At 35.6% G+C, this 26,160-nt stretch overlaps 1 protein-coding gene across 3 annotated transcripts in view; it reads left to right on the top strand.

Annotated features, from left to right (window-relative positions):
• Window positions 1-11,288: 11,288 nt before the first annotated feature.
• LOC129750000 (uncharacterized) overlaps window positions 11,289-26,160 on the top strand; it is a 64,068-nt gene continuing 49,196 nt past the window's right edge. The window contains exons 1-2 of one of the 3 annotated variants that reach the window (XR_008738245.1): window positions 11,289-11,534; window positions 11,648-11,720. Coding sequence is in view for 1 of the 3 variants with exons in the window: in XM_055745182.1 (XP_055601157.1) it covers window positions 11,466-11,534 (69 nt within the window). In the remaining 2 variants the exon portion in view is untranslated. Of the gene's footprint in view, window positions 11,535-11,647; window positions 11,721-20,205; window positions 20,806-26,160 lie in introns of those variants that run through there. The other 2 variants (XM_055745182.1, XR_008738246.1) reach the window with 2 other exon arrangements.

Below are 26,160 nucleotides of genomic sequence, written 5' to 3'. Positions count from 1 at the left end.
GTTTTGAATTAAAAAAAAAATGCTATTTGAAATGTAAATTTTTGATAAGGGAAAAATTTAAAGGTTTATGTTTTTAATATAAAAAAAAATCAAAATTGAAAATCATAGACAAACTTATCGAAAATATTTCTTAAAATTTAAACAGCTTGTCTGTCGATAAATTTATTTCAAAACTTCAAAAACTGTACTAGAAAATTTGGTTACTCGATTTGAAAATTTTAAAAAAAATATGAAGATGGGAATGATAGGTTTTTAACCTTAAAGAAGGACTTTTTTATTCAATAAACACGTATTACCGTTATAAAAACACTTAAAGATTTGGGAACAGCATTTGAGTGCTTATGTTTCAATGATTAATTTGGTAGATTTTAGCGTCCTGAACTCGAATCTTTTGTCTAAATTTGAACTAACACAATTAGTTTTGATTATATGAAGTTTTAAATGTGACAGTTTTAAGTGAAATCAATCATTGATAACTGATTAACTATCAAACTTACATTTAATAAGAATTCTGATTCTGATTTCGTTTATTATATTTCATTCATCATGCATCATCTTCACCATCAAATAATATTTTGATGATGAAGATGATGCATGTTCTAAAAAGTATTGGAGAGTGGGGTATCGTGGGCCATGGGGAAACGTGGGCCCCTTTTAAATATCTCAGATGTGTGTTGAGATAAAAATCTCAAACTAACTGTCATTGTCGTCGCTTTGCGTGAGCATATATTCCTATATGTTGTTGACTGAAATACGCATCATATGCTTCTTTTATTTTTCAAGCTAAAAAAAAGTTAGAAAAATTTACTTACATAATTAAAAAAACACCCGCTAATTTCATCGATGAGGAACCTAAAGTGCATAACAAAAATATGCTCATACGCTTATGATCTTAGTTTTGTCATGATCTTTCACATGGAAAAGGAATTTTTGATGGAACATCAATAAGTCACACAAACGAAACCAATTTGCAAATCATAGCTTGTGGGAAATCGTGGGCCACACATCTTGAATCACCTATATTTTTATGTTTTTATACACTTTCAGAACTTAAAATACGTTTAACCTATCTGCAAAGTTTTCTTATGCCAAATGAAGAGTTATGAAAAATATTTTGTCCATCCTATATAAGAAATTTTGCCAAAACGTTCGCGAGCCAGGTTTTGGAATCTATGCGATCATACACAGCTCTCTTTTTTAATTCATCATCTGAAATTTCTTTTAAATAACGAAATGAATTAGGAAATCACAGTTTTGGGTCAACTCATAAACTTTGTATGTTATTTGGTCAATTGGATTTGGTGGCCCAAGATTCCCCACCATTTTTCAAAATTCAAAAAATATTGCTTTTTTCAAACAGTCAGAATGTGGGGAAAATAACTTATTAAAATTTTTAAAAAAATCCTTATGATACCTTGAAAATGTAGAAAACCATACCATTTTTTATTTTCATTTTATCTTTTATAATAAAGAAGCTATGGAACAACGAAAAAAAGTGGCCCATGATTCCCCACTCTCCCATAATATTCATCAGTTTTTAAAACTTCGGAAGTCCATTTGGTTTAATTTTCCTTAAAAATTCGTTAAATGATATAAAGTAAACAAATAGGTAACTTTTATCGCAGAACTCGATATGATTTGAAGTGTTGATGAAAGTTGATAATTGATTCAAATCTTTTATTTCAAAATTTTATGTTTTTGGTTTCAAGTTTGTCAAAAAAGTGCAAAGCTTCCATAAATAATTTCAACCTATTTTGAAAAGTTATTTCAATAATAAAAGCTGATAGAAAAAAGGCATATTTAGATTCAGAGTACTCAAATAAGTCAAAATTACGTTTTAAATTCATTGCACCTAGGAAAAATACAAATTCTTTGACCTTGTGTAATTTATCAAAACTTGAAACTTGGTTTCTTGAAGAAAATTTCAGAAGGTAAAAGGTATTATACTTAAGATTTCTTTTTGCTGATTCTGGGAGAGCTAAACGCCTGTTACATGGTTTCCAACTTGTCGAAGTATAAAATTAGTGTTCGAATAACTAAATTTCAAGTTAAAATGGTTCGTTTCCAACTCTGTTCTTGTTTAGTTAAATTTCTACACTAAAGACGAGGTAGGGTTTTTGTAATTTATGTTTAGAGTTTCAATACAAAAGGTTAATTAAAATGCAAATCAAAATTAACAATTTTAAATTTGTATCGATTCGTAGACGTCATATAGTGTCGTGAAATGAAATGTTTAGTTTTGAGATTTAAGAGTGGATTCCGCCGGAGGCAAGCCAAATTTCTAACCTTTTAAGGTCAAGTAATTTTTCGATACTACGGTGAAAATTTTCGCTTGGAAAAAATCTCCATGGGGCAGCAGACGTTTATTCAAACACTCTTTCACGTAAATTTCTTGGTTGACAGTCCCGGAAGCTATGAAAATGCTGCTTTTCAAGCCACAGGTACAGATGGTTGGCCAAACCAGATATTTCTTCGCGAACTTTGACAGTTTCATGTGCTTGAAAATATCTGCTACCTTTCCCCTTCCTTTTGCCGTATAAAACTCCTGTCCCGGAAGCTGCTTGTAGTCGGCTTTGACGTAGGTTTCGTCGTCCATTACCACGCAGTCAAACTTCGTCAGCATCGTCGTGTACAGCCTCCGGGATCGCGCTTTGGCCGTCGTATTTTGTTTATCATCGCGATTTGGAGTCACTACCTTCTTGTAAGTCGATAGTCCGGCTCGTTTTTGGCTCGATGCACGGTGTAGACCAAGGTGTGTATATGTTCAGGAGGTGTTACCGAATATCGAATTCCCGATTCAGCCCTTTTGGCTATGTAGGCTATGCAACTATGCGGAACTCATGAAGTTTGTTTACCAACAAACCGCCGAAAAGCTGAGCAAAAAATAAACAAACTCATTGAGAGCCCCGCTCACTCCTCGCCTACTTACTGTGAAAGTCGGAAAACCTAGTGTATCAAAAGACCTTGGTGTAGACGATACACTCAACTTATTTCCGGCATCTCGGAGAGAGAGGTTAGGGTTTCGCTTGAAACTACCGGCAACTCTCTTTGTCGTCTCAGCGGCTTCCGGTTTTCGATTTCCCCCCGATCCAGACTTCCTGGCGGTCGACAAACGTTCCCCAAACACTTTATTTACATTTGTAACGGTAGATTTGGCAACTTTTAGCGATTTTGCCAGCTTTGCGTGCGAGTAGCTCAGATTTTCGCGATGCGCGAGCAAAATTTTGATACGCTGCTCTTCTTCCTTGGACGGCATTTTGACAACTGAAGAGTGAATTCCAAAATCAAAATAGGAGCAACATTCTACACACACAAACTTTCAAAATGAGGGGTGTTCAGGTATTTAAATGCAAAATTGAAAGAAGTACGTCAAGTTGATATTGACCAAATTTTGACCGTATCACCCTTTATTCATTTTATGGTATTTCGGAAATATTGATTTGAAATTTGCAAACTAGATTGCTTCAAAATTTAATTCAAGAAAACATTTAGTTTAAAATAAGGAACATCATTTTGAAGAATTTAACCTGATGACTTATCGGAAATAGCATTGGTTTGAAACTTTGATTCTAATTCATTTTGAATCGTATCATTTGGAATTTTTTTTTGATTGTTTGTGATGGTCATGACTATGAGTATGGAAAATGGTTTTAGAAATAAATTCAATTGTCTGTCTTTTTTATAGAGACTCTCATGCTTTGGCTGGTTCTAGAGTGTCCGTTTCCTGGCCATTTTAGCGTTCCCGGGAATCGGGAAATCTGACGATCCTTTTCCCGGGAATTCCCGGGATCCCGGGAAAAATTGAAAATGAAGATTTCAACATGAAGATTCTTACCTTCTAGGTACTGCGTACGAATCCTTACCAATATGGTATTTTTAAATCTAAGGTAGGACCTAGTATTGCAAAAGATTTCAAACTTTTTTAATGGTTCAAAAATTCAATAAGCAAACCGAAGACGCAAAAACAAAGCATTTTAACCGACAAACTGGTTTGAATCTAGCTGCAAAAATCTGGAATAATTGTGAAAGATTTCTCACTATCGATAGAAATTAGTTAGCTAGACTTCAGGTTATTCATAAAATATCGTAGATTTTCAGATAACTGTCCATTTGTTTTACAATATGTCATTTCTTTGCTGATGATTTTGCACCTGTCAACATCCGAAACGGAAGTTCTAAATGATGAGTGTTGCAAAACAGAACATTCAGATTCTTTCCTTAGCGTTTCACTATTGAAATTGTTTGGTTTTAAAGATATTTTGTCGTTTTTCACTTTAACACTAAATTTTCGATTGGAAAACATTTTTTTTATCAAATTCAATGTGATAATCAGATTTAAGAAAAATAGTATTTAAGACTAAGCCATCAAGGTAGAACTATCATTTACATTGCTCAATCCGATTAATTTTTCCAATTTTGAACGTGTAAATTTTTAGTAATCTAGCACGTTTTATTGGCTTCGGGAATCCCCGGGATTTTTTAAGCGTTTCCCAGGAATCGGGAATTCCGGAATTTTCCTAATTCACGGAAATTCCCGACCGGGAAATCCCGGGTAGAACACTCTAGCTGGTTCGTCTCTAGGATCTTTTTGTACTACGTAGAGTTTACAATTTCCGTTCTGTTTGTAGCATCATTTCATTTCGTTATATATGTGTTCATTTTCCGTCCGGAGACCAACAAAATTTTCTCATTCTAGATCGAGGGTGGAGAGCTTCGATCCTTGGACCTCTGACTTATAAACAAAACACGTTAGCCATTAGGCCACGTAAATCAATCAGTTTACATATTTATTGTGAATTTGTAATTTGGTTTTGTTTTTATTTAATTATTTCAAGGTTAATTTGAATTTCGAAACCCCCCCCAACCCCTCCCTCTCCATGGCTTTCTCTCACTTTTAGAGGGTTTTCACTTATCCAGTTCTCGCTTATCCAGGTTCGAATGTATTATTTGGAAACTCTTAAAAGCACCCTCAAGAGATCGAGGGAATTATATTTAGTTTGTATGATGTATTTTTTTTTAATGTCTTCATTATAGAGATTTTCAGCTTTCAGCTGGTTCATCTCTTACTGTATGAAGTAGAATTGGTAAACATGTCCGAAATTTAATCATTTTTGTTTGCGTTCATGCAATAACATTGCAGATTTGAGATTATGCCATCAAGGGTAATCTAATATCCCTCTGGTTCCAAACGCCAAACGCAAATCATGTTAAGAACCAGTTTCTTACACAAAAACGTAATCAACAATTCCTAAGACGGTTGACCTTTTTTAAACGATTCATAGTAAAAGCAAAAAAATAGGCATTTATTTTCCCTCAGCCTTAATATTGTTAGCGCTATTTTTAACGTACACATCAAATCAACAATTATATTATTCCTCAAAGAGCCTCAAATCCAAATTAAACCGACTTCCATACAGCGGTATCATCCCGAGCAGCCGAAACGTGACGAGGAAGTTTTTCCGCCCCATAATTGTTTATCAACAATTAAAACTTTCAATCGGAAAAGCAAAACTTAATCCACATATCGGTGTTGTTCAAATTTAAATCAACTCGTGGTGTATATTCCATCCGTGGCTTTGTGGAGTAACTTTTTTTTTTTAGATTGCATGCCGCCCTGCAGTTTGGCCCAAGTTCTCCGGAACTCCCGAGCTACGGCTGTAGCAAAGTTTTAAATAGTATAATTTAACTTCATAAACAATTTATCCTTTGAGCTATCCAAGTTGTGCACACTGATAATCCATTTGCTATCCTCTGGTTAGTTGACAATAGTTATTTACCAGCTGAAGCCGCAATTTTGCGGTCCGATTGAGCATCATGTAGTACTCAATTTTGGCGAATTTTCGATATCGAAACTAAAAAATTGATAATTTTCCTTTTTAAGGAAACTCGCGGCCACGATTTTCCCGATACGACTATCGCATTTGTTCGTCCCGATTCGACTGAAGAAGATTAATCGCATTTTAGGGGACATAGTAGAAGCAGCAGCAGCACCACCACAAACGTCGTCGTTTCAAGTTTATTTTTGTTTTCCCTTTGTATCCTATCCATTTATTTTATGTTTCTATCGGCCTGTCGGAGGTTTTGTGTCTAAATAAATTCTAACCCGAAGCATTTTTTTCTAATTTATTACCGCCAAATCAGCTCTTGACACGATTTCGCTATTTTCATTTTCGCTGGCGCGTCCTGTTTTTTTTTCGGTTATCCTTCTGTTTGTTGGGGCTGAAGGGTGAAACATTCTTAGAATATTAGTTTTGTTGGAAGGGAAAACATGACTAGGGGATTTGTTCCGAGCTTCTGAACTCTTCTTCAAATGTTCGTATCGTGCCAAGACAACAAGTTGAAAGTCGAAAGTCGAAAGTCAGAAAGTCAGATAGTCTGAATTTGAAAGTCAAAAGTCGAAAGTCGAAAGTTGAAATAGAAAAGTCGAAAGATTAAAAGTGAAATTCAAAAACCGAAAGTTGAAAGTTGAAATTCGAAAGACAAGGTTGAAAGTCGAACGATGAAAATCGCTCGAAAGTGGAAACTCGAAAGTCGAAAGTCGAATGTTAAAATTCGAAAGTAAAAGTCAATAGTCGTAAGTCGGAAGTCAAACGTCGAAAATCGTAAGTCCAAAGTCAAAAGTCGAAAGTCAGAAGCTAAAAAGTTGAAAATCGTTAACAGTTGACGAATTCCGATAGTAAAAAAATTGAAAGTCAAAAGTCAGAAAGTAAAAATATCAAAAGTAGAATGCAAAAAAATCAAGCCCAAGAGATTGAAAGTTTGAAAGACTGAAGACCGGAAAAGACTAAAAAAGATTGAAACTGACTGAAAAAGACTGAAAGATTAAAAGGCTGAAAGACTGAAAGACATGAAGGATATAAAAAAAGTCAGAAAGTCATGAAGTCAGAAAATAAGGAAATTAAGAAATCGGAAAGTCATAAAGTCAGAAAGTCAAAATGTTAGAAAGTCAGAAAGTGAGAAAGTCAGAATGTCAGAAAGTCATAAAATTAGAAAGTCAGAAAGTCGGAAAGTCAGAAGGACTGAAATCTTGGAAGATTGAAAGATTGAAAGACTGAAAGACGAAAAGACTGAAAATGACTGTAAAAGACTGAAAAAGACTGAAAAAGACTGAAAAAGACTGAAAAAGGCTGAACAAGACTGAAAAGGCTAAGAAAATTAAGAAATTGGAAAGTCAGAAAGTCAGAGAAAAATCAAAACGTCAGAAAGTCAGAATGTCATACAGTCAGAAAGTTAGAAAGTAAGAAAGTCAGAAAGTCAAAAGGACTGAAAGACTGAAAAACTGAAAGACTGAAAGACTGAAAGACTGAAAGACTGAAAGACTGAAAGACTGAAAGACTGAAAGACTGAAAGACTGAAAGACTGAAAGACAGAAAGACTGAAAGACTGAAAGACTGAAAGACTAAAAGACTGAAAGGCTAAAAGACTGAAAGACTGAAAGACTGAAAGGCTGAAAGACTGAAAGACTGAAAGACTGAAAGACTGAAAGACTGAAAGACTGAAAGATTGAGAGACTGAAAGACTGAAAGACTGAAAGACTGAAAGACTGAAAGACTGAAAGACTGAAAGACTGAAAGACTAAAGACTGAAAGACTGAAAGATTGAAAGACTGAAAGACTTAAAAATTGAGAGATTGAAATACTGAAAGACTGAAAGACTGAAAGACTGAAAGACTGAAAGACTGAAAGACTGAAAGACTGAAAGACTGAAAGACTGAAAGACTGAAAGACTGAAAGACTGAAAGACTGAAAGACTGAAAGACTGGAAGACTGAAAGACTGAAAGACTGAAAGACTGAAAGACTGAAAGACTGAAAGACTAAAAGACTGAAAGACTGAAAGACTGAAATACTGAAATTTTGAATGAAAAATACTGCAAAAGATCGAAAACAATTGAACAAGATTCAGACAGATTGAAACAAACTGAAAGAGACTTAAAGACTGAAGGTCAGAAAAAAGTGAGAAAGTCATAAAGTCAGAAAATAAGGAAATTAAGAAATCGGAAAGTCAGAAAGCCAGAAAATCAAAACGTCAGTAAGTCAGAAAGTCAGAATTTCAGAGAATCAGAAAGTTAGAGAGTCAGAAAGTCAGAATATTGAAAAGACAGAAGGTTAGAGAGAATCAAAAAGAGTAACTATAAAAAAGACAAACATAATCAAAATATATCAAAAAGTTTGAAGACAATCAAAGTGAGCCCAAAGTAATAAATAAAAATGTCTAAAAGAGTCACAAAAAATCAAAATATTGAAAAAGAGTCAAAAAATCAAGAATAGTTTGAAAAAGTGAGGAATAGTCATGAAATGACAAAAAGAATGAAAATGTCAAAACGATTCAAAAACTGTCGAAAAGAGTGAAAAAGAATCATAAAGATTCAAATACAGTGAACAAAATTCGGAAGTGTCAAAGAGTAAAAAAAGTCAAAAATTGTAAAAAGGTGTCAAGAAGCATCATAAAGGTCCAAGAAGAGTGAAAAGAAAAAACCCAGAATGGTCAAAAAAGAAGAGTCAAAAGGATTGAAAAACTTAAAAAAGTGTCAAAAAGAGTTAGAATGAATAAAATAAGAGTTAAAAAGAGCGAGAAAGAGTAAAAAAATCGAAAAAAATCATAAGAGACGAAAAGAGTAAAAAGAGCCAAAAAAAAGTGTCAAAAACAGAAAAAAAATAATGTCAAAATAAAAAAATAAATAAAAGAGTTCAAAAGAGTTTAAGACAGTCAAAAAGAGTCAAAACAAGTCAGAGTCAAAAAAAAATGTCAAGAAGAGTCATAAGGATCCAAAAAAAGTGAAAAGAAAAAATCCAAAACAGTCAAAAAATGAAAAGAATCAAAAGAAGTGAAAAAAAACTTAAAAAGAGTCAAACTGAATCAAATAAGAGTTGAAAAGAGTTGGAAAGAGCGAGAAAGAGTAAAAAAAAAGTCGAAATGAATCAATAAAGTCAAAAAGAGTAAATAAAAATGTCAAAATGAAAAAATAAAAATAGAAAATATAAAAGAGTTCAAACGAGTTTGAAATATTCAAAAAGAGTCAAAACAAGTAAAAATTGTCAAGAAAAGTCATGAAAATCCAAATAGAAATAAAAAGGAACAATCCAAAATAGTAAAAAAATTAAAAGAGTCAAAAGGACTCGAAAAAAGTTAAAAAGAGTTAAACTGAATCAAAAAGGAGTAAAAAAGAATTGAAAAGAACGAGAAAGGTTAAAAAAAACTAAAAGAATCAATAGATTCAAAAAGAGTATTTTTTCTCAACAAAAGTGTCAAAAAGAGATAAAAAATAGTGTCAAAAAGAGACAATTTTTTTTTGTAAAGAGTTTGGACAGTCAAAAAAAGTAAAAAAGAAATGTCAAAACAAATGAAAAAAAAACGTAAATAAGAGTCATATAGGTCTAAAAAGAATGAAAAGAAAATATCCAAAATAATTTTAAAAAATTAAAAGAACCAAAAGGAGTTGAAATTTTTTAAAAAGAATCAAACTGAAAAAAAGATTAAAAATCAATTTAAAAGAGCGAAAAAGGGTAAAAAAAAGTAAAAACAAATCAATAGTGTTAAAAAAAGTAAAAAAAAAGGCAACAAGGGTGTCAAAAAGAGAAAAAATAGTGTCAAAATGAGAATTAAAAATATAAAAGATTTCAAAAGAGTTAAAGACAGTCGAAAAAAGTCAAAAAGAGTCAAAACAAGTAAAAAACTGTCAAAAAGAGTCATAAAGATCCAAAAAGAGTAAAAATAAAAAAATCCAAAATAGTCAAAAAAAATGAAAAGAGTCAAAAGGAGTAAAAAAATTAAAAAGAGTCCATTGATTCGAAAAGAGTTAAAAAAATAGAGCGAGAAAGAGTAAAAAAAAAAATATTGAATAGATTCAATAGATTAAAAAAGAGTAAAAAGAGTCAACAAAAGTGTCAAAAATAAAAAAAAATAGTGTCAACAAGAGAAAAATATAAAAGAGTTCAAAAGAGTTTGAAATAGTCAAAAAGAGTCAAAACAAGTAAAAATGTCAAGAAGAGTCATAGAGATCCAAAGAGAATGAAAAAAAAATACAAAATAGAGAAAAAAAATTAAAAGAGTCAAAAGGAGTCAAAAAAAGTTAGAAAGGATCAAAAAGAGTCAAACTGAATAAAATAAGTGTTTAAAAGAGTTGAAAAGAGCGAGAAAGAGTAAAAATAGTCGAAAAGAATGAAAGAGAAAAAGAGAAAAAAATAGTGTCAAAAAGAGAAGAAGAAAAAAAGATTGGTTAAAAAGTTTGAGACATTCAAAAATAAGTCAAAAAGAGTCAAACAGAATCAAAAAGAGTATATAAAGATAGAGCGAGAAAGAGTTAAAAAAATGTCGAATAGAGTAAAAAGAATCAACAAAAGTGTCAAAAATAAAAAATAGTGTCAAAAAGAGAAAAAAAATATAAAAGAGTTCAGAAGAGTTTAAGACAGTCAAAAAAAATCAAAAGAGTAAAAAAAAGTAAAAAATGTCAAGAAGAGTCATGAAGAACCAAAAAGGATAAAAAGAAAAAATCCAAAATTGTAGAAACAAAATTAAAAGAGTCAAACAAATAAAAAAAAGAGTTAAAAAGAGTTTGAAAAAAAGGGAGAAAGAGAAAAAAGTCAAAAGAATCAATGGAGTCAATATAAATTAAAAAAAACAAAAATGTCAAAAAAAGAAAAAAAATGTCTTGAAACTGTTTTTTTCTCTTTGTACAGAGAAGAGTTAAAAAGAATCAAAATTAGACCCTTTCTGACTCTTCAACAGTTCAACAGTTAAAACAGTTAAAAAGGTTTGAAAAGAAACAAAAGGTGTCAAAAAGTGAAAAAAGAATCAAAAAGAGTTAAATGAGTCGAAATAGTCTGAGAGAGAATTATAGTTAAAAAGAGTCAAACTAAGTTAAAAAAAAGTCAAAAAGAATTAAAAAGTGTCAAAAAGAGTCAATAGTCAGAAAAATCAGGAGTCAAAAATAGTCGAAAAGTGTCAAAAAAGTACCAAAAAGGGCAAAAAAGAGTAAAAAAGAGCCAAAAGTTTCAAGAGGAGCCAAACAAATATATAAAAAAACAAAGAATTAACAAAATTTAAAAAAAAGATGAAAGAAACAAAATGTTTAAAAAAATTAGATAATCCAAAATCATAATTTGATAATCGAGTGTTTTATCCCTAACTTCCCAAAAATATGAAGAAGGTAGTCTAAAATGCTTCCCGGTAATATTCGTATCGGAAACCTTGAAGAGTCTTCACCTATTTAATATCGATGAAGATTTTCGTTCCGTGATATTTTCCATTCCAATTTTTAACCTCAATCGTCCTCGCTAGTTCAAATGTTCGATTAATTCGGAACCCATTTCGAGGGGGGCTTGACGTTGGCCCATTTTTAATTCGCCTTCCATCGTGGTGGTCCCGCATAACAGCTGATTGCTAACCCAGCTGTGTTTGGAGATTGTAGTGTTGAATTGAATCTATTTTAGAAACCAACAACATAATCGATTCAACAGTTTTATCAATGATGGTGCCGGAAGACGGGAAAGTAGTCGGAATGTCGAATCGATGCCGTGATATGGAACCGAAAACGGTAAGTTCTGGTTGAAGGCGTGAAGTTTTGGATTTCAATCTTGATTTATTCAATCTAAAACCGATTGACGGTATCCCTCAATGTTGTGGCATCACAACACTATTGGTTAACAGGTTGAACGAGAATGGAGCGGACGGGATTTAATCGAATTTGGATTTGAGCAAAGGATCTTTCTGTTTTGATAAGGTAAATGCACCGTGATTCGCCCTCATCTAATATTATTGCTAGAATTGGTCAATAGGTGGTTAAAATCCTCTGTAAATAATCAAAATAGATTAGAGGTTTATCGAAAGTTTGATTTACAACTTGTGTATTGGGTATTGCATCATAGGACACGATAGGAGTTTCACTGAGTAAGACCATGCCCACCAACGGTTGCTAAACCTCGAATCGAGTACATTCAGCAACATATCTATCAACCCATCGTCGCACCAACAGTCGCTAACTTGATTCGAGAAATAGCATTCGAGCAGTAGGTTGTTACAGGATCCGTTTATGTAGCAACCCGGTAGCAACGAAGCCGGTCGTCGCTATCAGAAAGTAAACAAACACAAATACCAACCTGAATGGCAACAATGGGTGCGAAAATTAGTAAGTAGATAAAAACGCAACCAATCAAAGCATCTAAAATACCGACCGAAATAGCAACTTGCGGTGGGCTTGGTCTAACATTCAGAAGCTCAGTAGCATAGGTTTTTCTTGGTCATCTCCACGCCACATTTCCTTTACCCCCAAAAATCATCGTGAGAACGGATGGCGTACAGCCAGTCTCCGCAAAACAAATCGTCACACGTGCTGCACTTTCTTTCACTTGGTCGGCGTCGTTATTGGTTCAATTTTTAAGAAGGAGACCCTTAAAGTTGTACAGTGAGATTGTGTTGCTTGTTCCCATCAATCTTTAGTTGGGTTTATTGGGCATTCTAAACACTTACATACTAACTACCGTCTTTTAAGGAAAATTGAGCTTAAGAATCAAATTTTTATGTGACAAAAGTGATAACGCAGAGTTTTTAAAATCTATTCTTGTGTGGATGCCATTATGACAACTGAACAGCTTACGACGAAAATAAAGTTGACAGATCATTCTAAATACGTAAATATGGGATTCAATAATACTTTATCGTTTCACCCTTCAAGGACTAAAAGATCAGGCTCCGGGATCGGAATCCAGGTACAGACTCTAGAAACTCAATCCACAGGAATAAAAATAAGGATCAGGATGAGAATAAAGATCATAATCGGATTCCAAGATCAGGATCCGTGATCAATATCAAAACCGGCATCAGGTTTAGAAGCTGTGGAATCAGACTCCGGACCAGCTTTATTATCCAAGATAAACATGCGGGATAAAAATGCGGAATCAGAATTCAATTTCAGCATCATGACCCACACTATTTAGGATTTATAGGAAATATTCAGACCCAGAATTTGGATAAGGATACAGGATCGATATCTGCGTTCTGCTTCATGTTCTCATATCAGAATCAGGATCCACGATTCAGGTTTCAGGATCAGGATCAAGTATCCAGGGTATCCGGAATAAGAATCGGCATCAGGATCCAGAATCAGGCTCCGGGATTAGGAACCACTATCGAGATAAAGGGTCCGGTTAAAAATCCGGGATTCAGCATAGTCCTATTTAACGTGGCATTTTTCTAACACTTTTTAATTTTGGGAAAATTAACCTCAACCTCAATTGGGACAATTGGGCCCTACTTGAGCTTCGAGTTAACCCAACCTTCAATTCAACCGAGCAGTAACAGTATGACAAGATACGCCAAAGTCTCGATATAATTTTCAGAAGGATTCACTATCTTACCGTAGTTGAGTTAACCCTACCTGTCACCTAACCTTACTCGATTCAATAACTTTGAATTTATGATCGTTTTTACTCGAGATTGACTAATAAAACATATTTCCCGAATTCAGAACAAAACATCTAGATAAGAAGCTATCTCTCAATGCAGCAATTATCTAATAGAATTTCGCTAAACACAAATAATAATTGTACCAAATTTTTTAGAAAATTAAAAAATAAAATAGAGGTAAAATTATGAACTGCACGATCAATATCTTTTGTACTATCATTGACTTATTAAATCAACAGGATAGGATCTTCTAAAACCTCATAGCTTATTTTTAACAACTTCTCAAAAAAACCTTCCTCAATCTTTGGTTTGGTTAAAATGAATGTCAATTTTTAAAACCCCGATATTATTTTCTTGGACAAGTAGGTTTTTGTTCAGGAAAAATCAGGAATCAGGAAAAATCAGATGGAATGGGTAATGAAAGATGTACCCCGATGTGTGATTCTTTAGGCTGCTCGGCTGCTCTGTAATGATCTTAACAACTTGGGTACCATAAAACAGAATTTCTAATGAAAGGTGTCTATCACTCCAGCTTTTGTAATAATTTTACGTTATAGAAACAATAAAATAAATAAAATGATTGAATTAATAATCGAACTTAATAACCGGACCATACCGCTAATGACAATGCTTCTGTAATCATAATTTTATTTTTGAGGAAGTAATCCATTTTCTATAAATATGCATTTCGGGTTTAACGGTTTAAGGTAGATGTGAGTAGTGAATCAAGCTAAGCTAAGCTAAATGGCTTATATGTATGTACATAAGTAACCTTAATTTTTTTTTCTTATGATATATGAAGTTTTATTATCTAGTCACAGTTATTGCATGATACAAAGAAGCTGTGATTTAGAAAAAAATCGGTAGCATCAGCATTATGATTTTTAAAGTGTGTAAGAAAACCAATAAAGCAAAATTGCAATACTAAAAATATATACGAAATATCAACAATTTATTGCAGCCTTAAGAGTTTGAAGGACAGTTCAAGAAACAAAGTAGTCACGGGTTAAATAAATCAAAAATGTTTTTAATTAAGTATAGGGCTCTTGCACAGTGCATTAGTATAAGTAAGCCGTTGGGCAAACAAAAGTGACAGCTTCATGTAAATTGAATAGGAGTAGACGAAAAAAAGTTGTTTCTTGATAAAAATTATTAAAAAAAATAGCAAAATATATTTAATCTACTCCACGTTTTGGAAAGCCAACACATTTATTAAATTGTTTGACAATTTTATTTCTGGCTTCGAATAACATATGCTGAGAAAATGAAGATTCTGTTAAGTTTTCATTGGAAGCAGCGCAAAAATTGCTTAAAATTCTCACTAAATTTCGCGACGGAAGTTCTTAACTTCATCCTCTTGGTTCAAAGTCCTATAAAATATATCAATGATTTTCAAAGTGGTCCCTACCGCCCCCTGAGGGGCGTTGAGAGCCTACAAGGGGGCGATGAAAGAGCTCAGAGCTATCATTTTTTGCTGCATTTCTATATACATTTGTTCAAAAATACTCCAAGGAGGACGGTGAGCTCTAAAACATCGAAACAGGGGGGCGGTGAGTAAAAAATGTTTGTTATCTTATTTTGATCGCCGCTGGGATATATTCTTATCTAAGTTTGTGGCATATCGGCAAATTGAAAATCAAATTAGAGAGCAATTAAGACAGACATGAAAATTGATAGGTGGAAAGGTCAAAGCTAGAGCGCTTTGGGTAGAAGAAACGAATAGATGGTGAAACTGTGAGCTTAGGGCATTGTTTTTTATCGACAGCATGAAACTGCTTGTGTGATTCTTTACCCAGCACCTGCTGGCTGTTTGTAGTAAGTGACGAAGAAGTCACATTGCTACCCACAACCAGCTCAGATGGGTCGAACACATGAGGTTGCGTTCGACCGGGCAAAAAATCACACAAGCAGCGCTCACAAGTGCTGTTTTGATTGCTGAAACAATTCTATCGATGCGTGCTACTTGTTCAGGTACATCAGATGGTTGCTACTTATTGTTTTTTCGCATGTTATCCATCCGCTGCCTTACTTTTTCGCCAAGTGCCTCGTGTTGAATCGTGTTGTTATTTGTTTTCCCATTTCCCCCCCTTCTTTTAGCCATTTGATTTTGTTATCTTATTTTGATCGCCGCTGGGATATATTCTTATCTAAGTTTGTGGCATATCGGCAAATTGAAAATCAAATTAGAGAGCAATTAAGACAGACATGAAAATTGATAGGTGGAAAGGTCAAAGCTAGAGCGCTTTGGGTAGAAGAAACGAATAGATGGTGAAACTGTGAGCTTAGGGCATTGTTTTTTATCGACAGCATGAAACTGCTTGTGTGATTCTTTACCCAGCACCTGCTGGCTGTTTGTAGTAAGTGACGAAGAAGTCACATTGCTACCCACAACCAGCTCAGATGGGTCGAACACATGAGGTTGCGTTCGACCGGGCAAAAAATCACACAAGCAGCGCTCACAAGTGCTGTTTTGATTGCTGAAACAATTCTATCGATGCGTGCTACTTGTTCAGGTACATCAGATGGTTGCTACTTATTGTTTTTTCGCATGTTATCCATCCGCTGCCTTACTTTTTCGCCAAGTGCCTCGTGTTGAATCGTGTTGTTATTTGTTTTCCCATTTCCCCCCCTTCTTTTAGCCATTTGATTTTGTTATCTTATTTTGATCGCCGCTGGGATATATTCTTATCTAAGTTTGTGGCATATCGGCAAATTGAAAATCTAATTAGAGAGCAATTAAGACAGACATGAAAATTGATAGGTGGAAAGGTCAAAGCTAGAGCGCTTTGGGTAGAAGAAACGAATAGATGGTGAAACTGTGAGCTTAGGGCATTGTTTTTTATCGACAGCATGAAACTGCTTGTGTGATTCTTTACCCAGCACCTGCTGGCTGTTTGTAGTAAGTGACGAAGAAGTCACATTGCTACCCACAACCAGCTCAGATGGGTCGAACACATGAGGTTGCGTTCGACCGGGCAAAAAATCACACAAGCAGCGCTCACAAGTGCTGTTTTGATTGCTGAAACAATTCTATCGATGCGTGCTACTTGTTCAGGTACATCAGATGGTTGCTACTTATTGTTTTTTCGCATGTTATCCATCCGCTGCCTTACTTTTTCGCCAAGTGCCTCGTGTTGAATCGTGTTGTTATTTGTTTTCCCATTTCCCCCCCTTCTTTTAGCCATTTGATTTTGTTATCTTATTTTGATCGCCGCTGGGATATATTCTTATCTAAGTTTGTGGCATATCGGCAAATTGAAAATCTAATTAGAGAGCAATTAAGACAGACATGAAAATTGATAGGTGGAAAGGTCAAAGCTAGAGCGCTTTGGGTAGAAGAAACGAATAGATGGTGAAACTGTGAGCTTAGGGCATTGTTTTTTATCGACAGCATGAAACTGCTTGTGTGATTCTTTACCCAGCACCTGCTGGCTGTTTGTAGTAAGTGACGAAGAAGTCACATTGCTACCCACAACCAGCTCAGATGGGTCGAACACATGAGGTTGCGTTCGACCGGGCAAAAAGTAGCAACCATCTGATGTACCTGAACAAGTAGCACGCATCGATAGAATTGTTTCAGCAATCAAAACAGCACTTGTGAGCGCTGCTTGTGTGATTTTTTGCCCGGTTGAACGCAACCTCATGTGTTCGACCCATCTGAGCTGGTTGTGGGTAGCAATGTGACTTCTTCGTCACTTACTACAAACAGCCAGCAGGTGCTGGGTAAAGAATCACACAAGCAGTTTCATGCTGTCGATAAAAAACAATGCCCTAAGCTCACAGTTTCACCATCTATTCGTTTCTTCTACCCAAAGCGCTCTAGCTTTGACCTTTCCACCTATCAATTTTCATGTCTGTCTTAATTGCTCTCTAATTAGATTTTCAATTTGCCGATATGCCACAAACTTAGATAAGAGTAAAAAATGTTTGAAAATCACTGAAATAGATCAAAGTTCGTCGTCAAAGGATCCGATGGAAATGTTTCTACTGCCTTCCAAAGATTATTTCATTTGATAACAGATCATTTGAAATTTACTATATGTATCACTCTTTTTTTAGAAAAGGCTTTAATATTCTAAGAAAAGCCACATTTTAGTTGAAATTTGCTTTCGCCGCAGATAAAGCCCTCTAATGTGTGCCCAACAGACCTCTTGTATATGTGTACAGCAAAAGCCCTATACTAGCTAGAATTGTAAAAACTATGTTGAATTGTTTGTTGAACTCTGCTTTAAGCAATATACGTGAATGAATGTCAAAAAAGTTGGATTAAAGCTGGCAAAGGTGAAGTTAACCCGCTGTTGGCGAATCAATTCTGCACAAATGATGTGCAAAAAAGTTATTATTACGTAAATTGGTTAAAAAAAAAATGATGCGAAGTTTTTATGTTTAAAATAAGTTTAAATTAAGTATAAGAATAAATTTATTTTCTTGAATATCTACTGAAATTTGTACAGACCCGAAAACCCTGATTGTTAAAAGATCTCTTATAAATAAGGCCGGAACAAATTTTAAATCCTTCTTTTGTAACTCGGAGTTGGAACATCGCGAGGGGGGGGGGGACAAAAAAATAAGGCGAAAAACAAATAAATTGCACGAAAGCTTGTATGCAACCAAATTGCATACTATATTATTGCAGAAAACTTATAAATCATGTATTTTTTTATCGAAAAATTCAATAAAATCAAGAATACAACATGTGAATTCATTTACATCTTCCAAAATTTGGTTCTTAGTTTTGTAATCTTTCGGATATTTGAATTTTTATTTGAAATTTATCTAAAATATTTCACACTTCCTTATTTAACTTATTTATTCCCCCCTTCGGGATTTTGGAAGGAGGGGGGGGGGGGCAAAAGAAGAAATTGATATTTATTCAAGCCTAATAATAACAATAATAAAAATAACAATACTAAAATCCGTCTGAAAAAAGAGACTAGGAACCCGAGATAAAGAGGAAGCTGCCGCTCGCTTCTTAAATTCTAGAAAAGCGAGTTTTTTAGAAGACATTTAAAAACAAATCTCATAGTCATCAGAATACTGCAAAAAAAATTAAAATGATAAATTGAGTTAGAATATTGAAAAAACAATATGCCCCAAATTTTGTTTGAAAAAATTTCTTATATATATATAAAAGATCGCAATGTTTATACGAGCTTTTTCTTAGAAAAAATGTGAGAAAAAATTATGGCTTCGGGAGGATGATTAAACTTTTACCGAATTTGGTACAAGGTTTTCTAGTTTTCAATTTTTCAACGTTGACCTACACTGCCTTTGATTTAAAAAAATAAAAATTAAAGACGAGTGGAATACTAAAATCACAATTAATGAAGAGACTTATTGGAAACATTAATATAAAATATATATTCCATCTGACTCATTTTTGTTAACTGAGGAATCTCTTATTGCATTTGCCCGATTTGTGGTCCAATCACTGTACTGTTCATACCGTTTATCGGCTGAATCAAGAAAAGTATATTTATCTAGAAATACCGAAATTTATCAAAATATCTTAATCTGCGACATATTGAAAGGCACTGGCCTAGAACCGATATACGTCTTGAGAAACATGATAAAGAAGCCAACACCATGAAAAAATCGAGTAGATTTAGTCAAAAATGGCACTTAGAGTTGTGCAAAATTTTACGAAATCTGTTTTATAAAAATATTTACAAACGCTCTGAAGACAAGGCATGGGCTCTGAGTTCTCATACATTTGTTGAAATTTTTACAATATTTCATATTGAGTTTTTGATTTTATATTTCTCAAAAACTCAACAGTTACCATAAAAACAGGTGTCCACTTACTTTCGTGAACACTCCTTACTACTCTTCCGGATAAAATTACTAAACATAAATTTCAGCAAGCATTCTTTCTCAAAGTTTCTTTAATTACGTCAAACATGACTGAATTCAGATTCAGGTGTTGATAGAGCTTTTGCAGTATCCAAAAAATACCTTTTAAACAAAGCTTAATAGATTGCCCGATTTAAGACGGACTTGCCTGGATATTAATATCCGTCCCTGAAATTTTTACCCGTTACAGTCCCTGGAGCGTCAATTTGACACTCCTGATAAAAATCAATATATCTCTCATGTTTCCCAACCGATTTTTACAGAATTTATAGTTTTGGAAACCTTGTAATGTAACTCAAATATTTTCACCTACAACACATTAGTTTTCCGTTATTCAAAGTCTAAGACAAAAATCCGAAAAAAACATGCTTCGGAAAAAGACTGTAGATCAGCTACGGAATGCTCAATATATAATGGTTAAAATGCATTAACGATTTTTTTTAACCTCAAAAGACGATTTATAACCTGCTGGCGACATTCAAATTTACCTTATTCAATCCTTGGGTATCCTTATAAATCCGAAAGAGTTATCCAATCACATAATCGACCTAATGAGAATGACGAAACTTTCAATCGATCTCTTCACACGCGGAAACGTCCGTTAAAAAAAAAACACGTGTTACCTCCACCGGAATCCACGTGCGAATGCTCTCGCCCAGCCAGCCTACTACTAAGCTCAAACACTTTATTTTCGCAAACGTTTCAATAAAGCCAATCACTCCACATATCAACAATTCAGTTAACGTAATTCAACGAGGCAGGCGAAGAAGAACGTGTTTTTTCCTGCTCGTGCATTATTCCGACTTCCGACGATTTTTTTTACCGGTAATCCAGGTTCAATTGCACGATTTGGGAAATTCGCACGCCCATTTTTCCTACCCTTTTTTTTGTTGCTGCTACATCATACACCTACACCTAGTTGATTTCGGCACAATCAGGTGGCGTTTCCGTTGCAATCACAGGGAAAATCAGAAGCCTTGCTCCATTCGATACTTATGTTTATTACACACGTGAACGCCTTGCCGTTACACACGTTGGTTCAGTAGGCCGGGTGAAATTTGGCGGTTATAGTGAGAGAGAGAGAGCGAAAGAAAAACTACGCCAATCTAAAAGCCAAACCAGACAACAAACAATTGGCGGAGGCGTGTGAACGTAAAAATTCTTATTTATTGTGTAGGCCAGTGTTTTGCTTCCGGTTCGGGTAAACTTGGGGAAACGGAACTCGATTTACCGGGCGCCCGGGACAAAGTAGTAAGTAACCTGCCAGCCGCCCGTCGACGTGACGCGAGACGTTTCAACGAGACGTAAGTAAGTAACCTGCCGGCAGGGTTTACCACAATTATAGCGTTTTTCGGCGTTTCAAGTTTGTTACATGGGGTTCTCGTGCCCCGTGAAACTTCCAGAGGAAAGCAACAAGGCACTAGGTATACGCTGACATTGAGCTAGCAAGCAAGTACAGACCGCAACCCGTTCGGGCGGACAACTGACGAGTGCCTTCGGGATTTGCTCCTTCAAGCCGCGTTGTTGTTCCTTCCTACATACATCAATAGGTAAGTAGCATGGCAGCAACCGATACACAAATTTGTTCACGGTCTAACCCCAAACTACATTACTTCCATCCATATTTCCTTGCCTCCGCCTCGGCGTGGATCCTGAAAGCGGGCGCGCATTTCCATTTTTTGCCAATAACCGATTATTATTAGGTAAGAGATCCCATCGTTCGGTGTTCGTCGTCTATCAAAACCGCTTCGTTAGTCGTAGTAGTGAAAGTGTACAATGAGCCCCGTCTCCTTGAATTTGAAGTCCCCCCTAATACAGTGTTTCCAAGCGCAACCAATTCCTCCACAAACAACTTTTCCCACATACTTACCCACTTCTAGCTTTCGCTCCGTCATCCATTCAATCAATCTTTCCAGGCAACCGTCGTAGATGAGTTTGAGTTTGAACCTTTTGAACGGCAACTAGCTTTAACGAAAAAATCTTCCAACGGAATATTGAAATTAATTACACATTACCTTTGGAGTAATGGCCGACAATCGCTCAAGTTTTTGTACGCATGTCAAATACCGTTGTGATAGTGCGTCGAAAGTCGTTGACTTAGTGGCATGGATTATGCCGAACTGTCATGGTCCAAAGAACTCTGCCCTGCGATAGAGCGCAACAGATCAAAATTACGGAATACACATCGTCTGATAACCATGCGAGTTTGCTTAATAGATACAGCTTTTGTCACCGCGGCATGATACCCATCGACTTCACTCTTACAGATGATAAAGAGTGTTGCGTAGCTAGAGGAATTAGAGAAGTACATAAAGCTCAACAAGCAGCGTCAATGCTCATATGGCAGGAGCAATCGAACGCATCAAACAACGCAATATGGACACATAGGCTAATGTTGCGGCTTTCAGATTGGATAAATCGAAAGTATGGAGAGGTCAACTTCTACCCTACGCAGTTCCTTTCGGAATATAAATGCATTAACCTTCATTGTTCGAAATGCGTATAGATATGGAGCAATAGGCAACACATGCAATCTGTGTCTGTCCCAGGTTCATGCCAAGGCGTAGGAAACTTCGAACCTTGAACGCTGAGAATGTTGTGAATACCTAATATATGGCGCAACTAACTTTCGTGGCGATATATAATCGACGAAATATTGCAGATCATGTGCAATCTGAAACGGATCAGGAGAGAGGATGAACGGAGAGAAAGAGAAAATCCACCTAACTTAACAAAAGCTAAAAGCACAGATGAACTAAAAGCCTAAAAGGTCTTGGGCCTGGTATGACACCACTTACCAAAAGCAACGCGATCTTAGGGCGCGGTTTAAACCTAATCTAGACTCATACGAAAAAATATTTCTTTTGAAGAAATAAGTGAACAGTGCTAATCTCCTAAGTTCAAAATGGCGACCAGTAGGTATATTTACATTTTTCAAAACAAAAACAAAAAGCGGCCCTACCACCATCTGTCTCGGGAAATACTCTATCGAAAATTAACTATAAAAACATATATGGGCCTTCTACTTACTAACGCTTGAACGCGCACAACTGTGCTCACCTGTATGTAGCATCTTGATCTGACAAGGGTGAACCAGCGCTTTGTTTACGTTCTTTTCTCTACGTTCTATTCTTTTCTCGCAAAATGTCGCGAATTAAAAAAGAAGTTGAAATTCGTGTGTTGGACACTTGGATGCGAGAGAAGGGCATCTCGAGGAATGAAGTGGCGAAATGTTTCGTCATTCATCCGGCGAGCGTAAAATCCATCATCCACAAGTGCAGGGAACACTATACGTTCGATGATTTGCCAGGAAGAGGCAGAAAACCAGAACCATCTGACCCAAATCTGGACCGTAAGGTAATCAACCTCATCAACCGGAATCGGTCGATGTCCATACGGGATTTTGCGAAAAAAGCTGGGACTTCGATCGGAATGGTACAGCGGATCAAGAGGCGGAACAACCTGAAGACATACAAGAAGCATAAAGTGTCCAAACAAACGGCTGAACAAAAATCGCGAGCCAAAACCAGAACCCGGAAGCTGTAATATTGGATTTTGCAGAAGCCAGATGCGTGCACTCTCATGGACGATGAAACTTATGTAAAAGAGGATTCCAGTACTCTTCCGGGACCACAATACTACACTGCAGCTATTGGGGAGGATGTGAGTGACAACGAGAGGTCAATTGAGGCGGAAAAATTTGGCCAGAAAGTGCTTGTGTGGCAGGAAATCTGCTCCTGCGGATTGAAGTCGGCGAGTTTTTTTTACAAAAGGAACAATAAATGCCGATATCTACCAAAAGCAGTGTTAACAGAAAAGGTTGCTGCCACTATATAAGAAACATACAACTCCATCATTGCTCTGGCCGGATTTGGCGTCCACTCTTATATCGTATTCGTATTCACCACCAGAAAGAGTTGCACCATCCACGCTGAAAACGAGCATGAATCGAGTTTTGCACTCACCTTTGTTGGTGTGCGTGAAATCGGCAGTGTCAACAGAAAATATCAAGCTGTCAAAATTCATTACAGCTGGTATTTGTTTTCGTTTATTTTCGAAAATTGAAATCTTTTTTACTTCAGTTGATCATTGTCTTGTAAATAATATGAAAATTTTAGCATGAATTTATGTATTACTAGCTGATCCCATACGAACTTCGTTTCGCTTTAAATCATTGGTACGTCAAAATGAGTTTAGAAAATGAATTCGAAACATTCTTTCGACAATTTTGGGGAAAAAATTCAACAGTGTTTAAAGTCGCTACTACTACTATTACTTGAAATTCAAATTAAAATTTATGTGAGAGTGTTTTCTTCTCGATCGGTTGCAAAATCTAGACATTATGGCAGAAACATGTACTATTTGTTTGTGTGCACGACTCTTTTGCTTGACCTTCACACTTAAATTGGTATCAATTAACTGCCTCCAACAAAATTATTGCACAAAACACTGAACTTTCAATGAAACCCTCTTTTTCTGTCCCATGGCCCGAAATTCGATAATTGAAACCAATTTTACGTTCATCAAAACTCCCTTGTGCCATTTTTTCTTTTAAAATTATATGTAAAATAACGTCAGGAACTTGAAAGCAGTGATCAGTGAGTATAGACGCCCCTTTCGTCGACCCTTGACAAAGAACATGCTACCTGGAGTCAATTGCTCATAGTTTATAACCCTCATCTGAACATTTTCATCTCAATCCGATGCATGATCAAGACAATATCGCGAAAACAGTGAGCAACTAACATGGACGGCCTTTTTTTTTGACCACAATTCAAAACTTGACACCTGAAATCAATTATCTTTTCAGTTAAACTCCCATGTGCCAATTTTCATTACAATTTTATGCTCAATCAAGAGAATATCGTTAAAACAGTGAACAGATAATAACCCCTTTTGCCGACCCCTGAGCAAGATTGCCGAAATCACAGAAAAATCTATAATTTCACAGAATTTTGAGAAAAATTTCGTCACAGAATCTGTGTCACAGAACACAGAATTTTGGGAATATTCACAGATTTCACAGAATTTTTAAATGTTGGACATTTTATCAAAATTATTTTTTTATGTCAAATCTAATTTTGGATAATTCCTTTTGAATTGGAGAAATATGATAAAATTGATAATGTTAATTGATTTTTATTTAGTAATATTTAGAAAAGACGCAATTTGACATGATTTTTTAATGAAATTAATGGAAAAAGCATCACAGAAAATCGTCACAGAATTTTTGGGAAAAATCACAGAAAGTCAGAATTTTTTTTCGTCAAAACACAGAATTTTTTTCGGCAACCTTGCCCCTGAGTCAAGATTTGAAACCTGAAAGCAAAAGAGCGTCCCTCCAAACTCCTATGCGGAAATTTTCATCACAATCCAATATAAAAAAAGCCAATATCGCAAAAACATAAATCAGTGGATATGGACGACCCCTTTTGCCGACCCCTATCCCTAAATTTGATAACTGTAATCGATTGCTCGTCTCTCAAAACACTCATGTGCAAATTTTCATCACAATCCGGTGTATAATAACGCCAATATCGCAAAAACATTAATCAGTTGATATGGACGACCCTTTTGGCCGACCCCTGACCCTAAATTTGATAACTGTAATCGATTGCTTGTCTCTCAAAACACCCATGTGCAAATTTTCATTACAATCCGATGTAAAATAACGCCAATATCGCAAAAACATAAATCAGTGGATATGGACGACCCCTTTGCCCAACCCCTGACCCTAAATTTGATAACTGTAATCGATTGTTCGTCTCTCAAAACACTCATGTGCAAATTTTCATCACAATCCGATGTAAAATAACGCCAATATCGCAAAAACATAAATCAGTGGATATGGACGACCCCTTTTGCCGACCCCTATCCCTAAATTTGATAACTGTAATCGATTGCTCGTCTCTCAAAACACTCATGTGCAAATTTTCATCACAATCCGGTGTATAATAACGCCAATATCGCAAAAACATTAATCAGTTGATATGGACGACCCTTTTGGCCGACCCCTGACCCTAAATTTGATAACTGTAATCGATCGCTCGTCTTTCAAAACACTCATGTGCAAATTTTCATCACAATCCGACGGAAAATAACGTCATTAACGTGAAAACAATATTTGTCTTGTATGGACGACCCCCTTCAGAAGGGGTCGTCCAAAAATCTAAAAACATTTTTCATCATTCCTGGTCCTAATGAGCATCCATGCCAAATTTCAGATCTCTAGCTCTTAAGACGGCTGAGTCTATAGAGGACAAACAAACAAACAAACAAACAAACAAACATACAGATAATTGCTTTTTATATATATAGATGTTAAATTGTGAAAATTTCAGATTTATTTTATTAAAGAGGCTTGCTTGGTAGATTCGCCTCTGGCCCGATGATAATAACTGCAATACCGGCTGATTCTGGGCGGTCTATGTTTGCTGCTCCTGGACTGAAGTTACCCCAGCTTGATGGTTCCGATATTTTGTCTTGAGAGTGACGTTTATTCCTCGCAAATCTCATCTTCGTCCGAGTATTCGTTTCAGATTACAAAAAAAAATCTAAAACGGCGAACTCGGATCGCGGAAATCGAGGAAAATTTGATTACAGACCGAAACGAACGAAATTCAAGCCCCCAATGCGGGTGCAATCTCGAACTACCTTATTTGAAGGGCATAGGGTTGGAATCCGGGACTTGGCGCAAGCGAGCATCGTAACTCTAAAGCACAGTTCTTTCACGTTTTTCACGCACTCGGGGGCTTCAACGCTCGAAGCTGGCTTGTAGCAGAGTAGTTTCGAAGCATCTTAACGCTTCTTGCTACGCTAGACCAACTTATGGGACCCGCTCGAGCAAGGGAACTCTTCGGTTTGGGCGATTCCGCCAGATCTTTGGGTTGCACTTTTTAAACTCG

Source organism: Uranotaenia lowii, chromosome 2 (assembly GCF_029784155.1).
Source record: "Uranotaenia lowii strain MFRU-FL chromosome 2, ASM2978415v1, whole genome shotgun sequence".
Lineage (NCBI taxonomy): Eukaryota > Metazoa > Arthropoda > Insecta > Diptera > Culicidae > Uranotaenia > Uranotaenia lowii.
The sequence above is the reverse complement of the archived record's forward strand: the minus strand, read 5'-3'. Positions and strand labels throughout refer to the sequence as shown.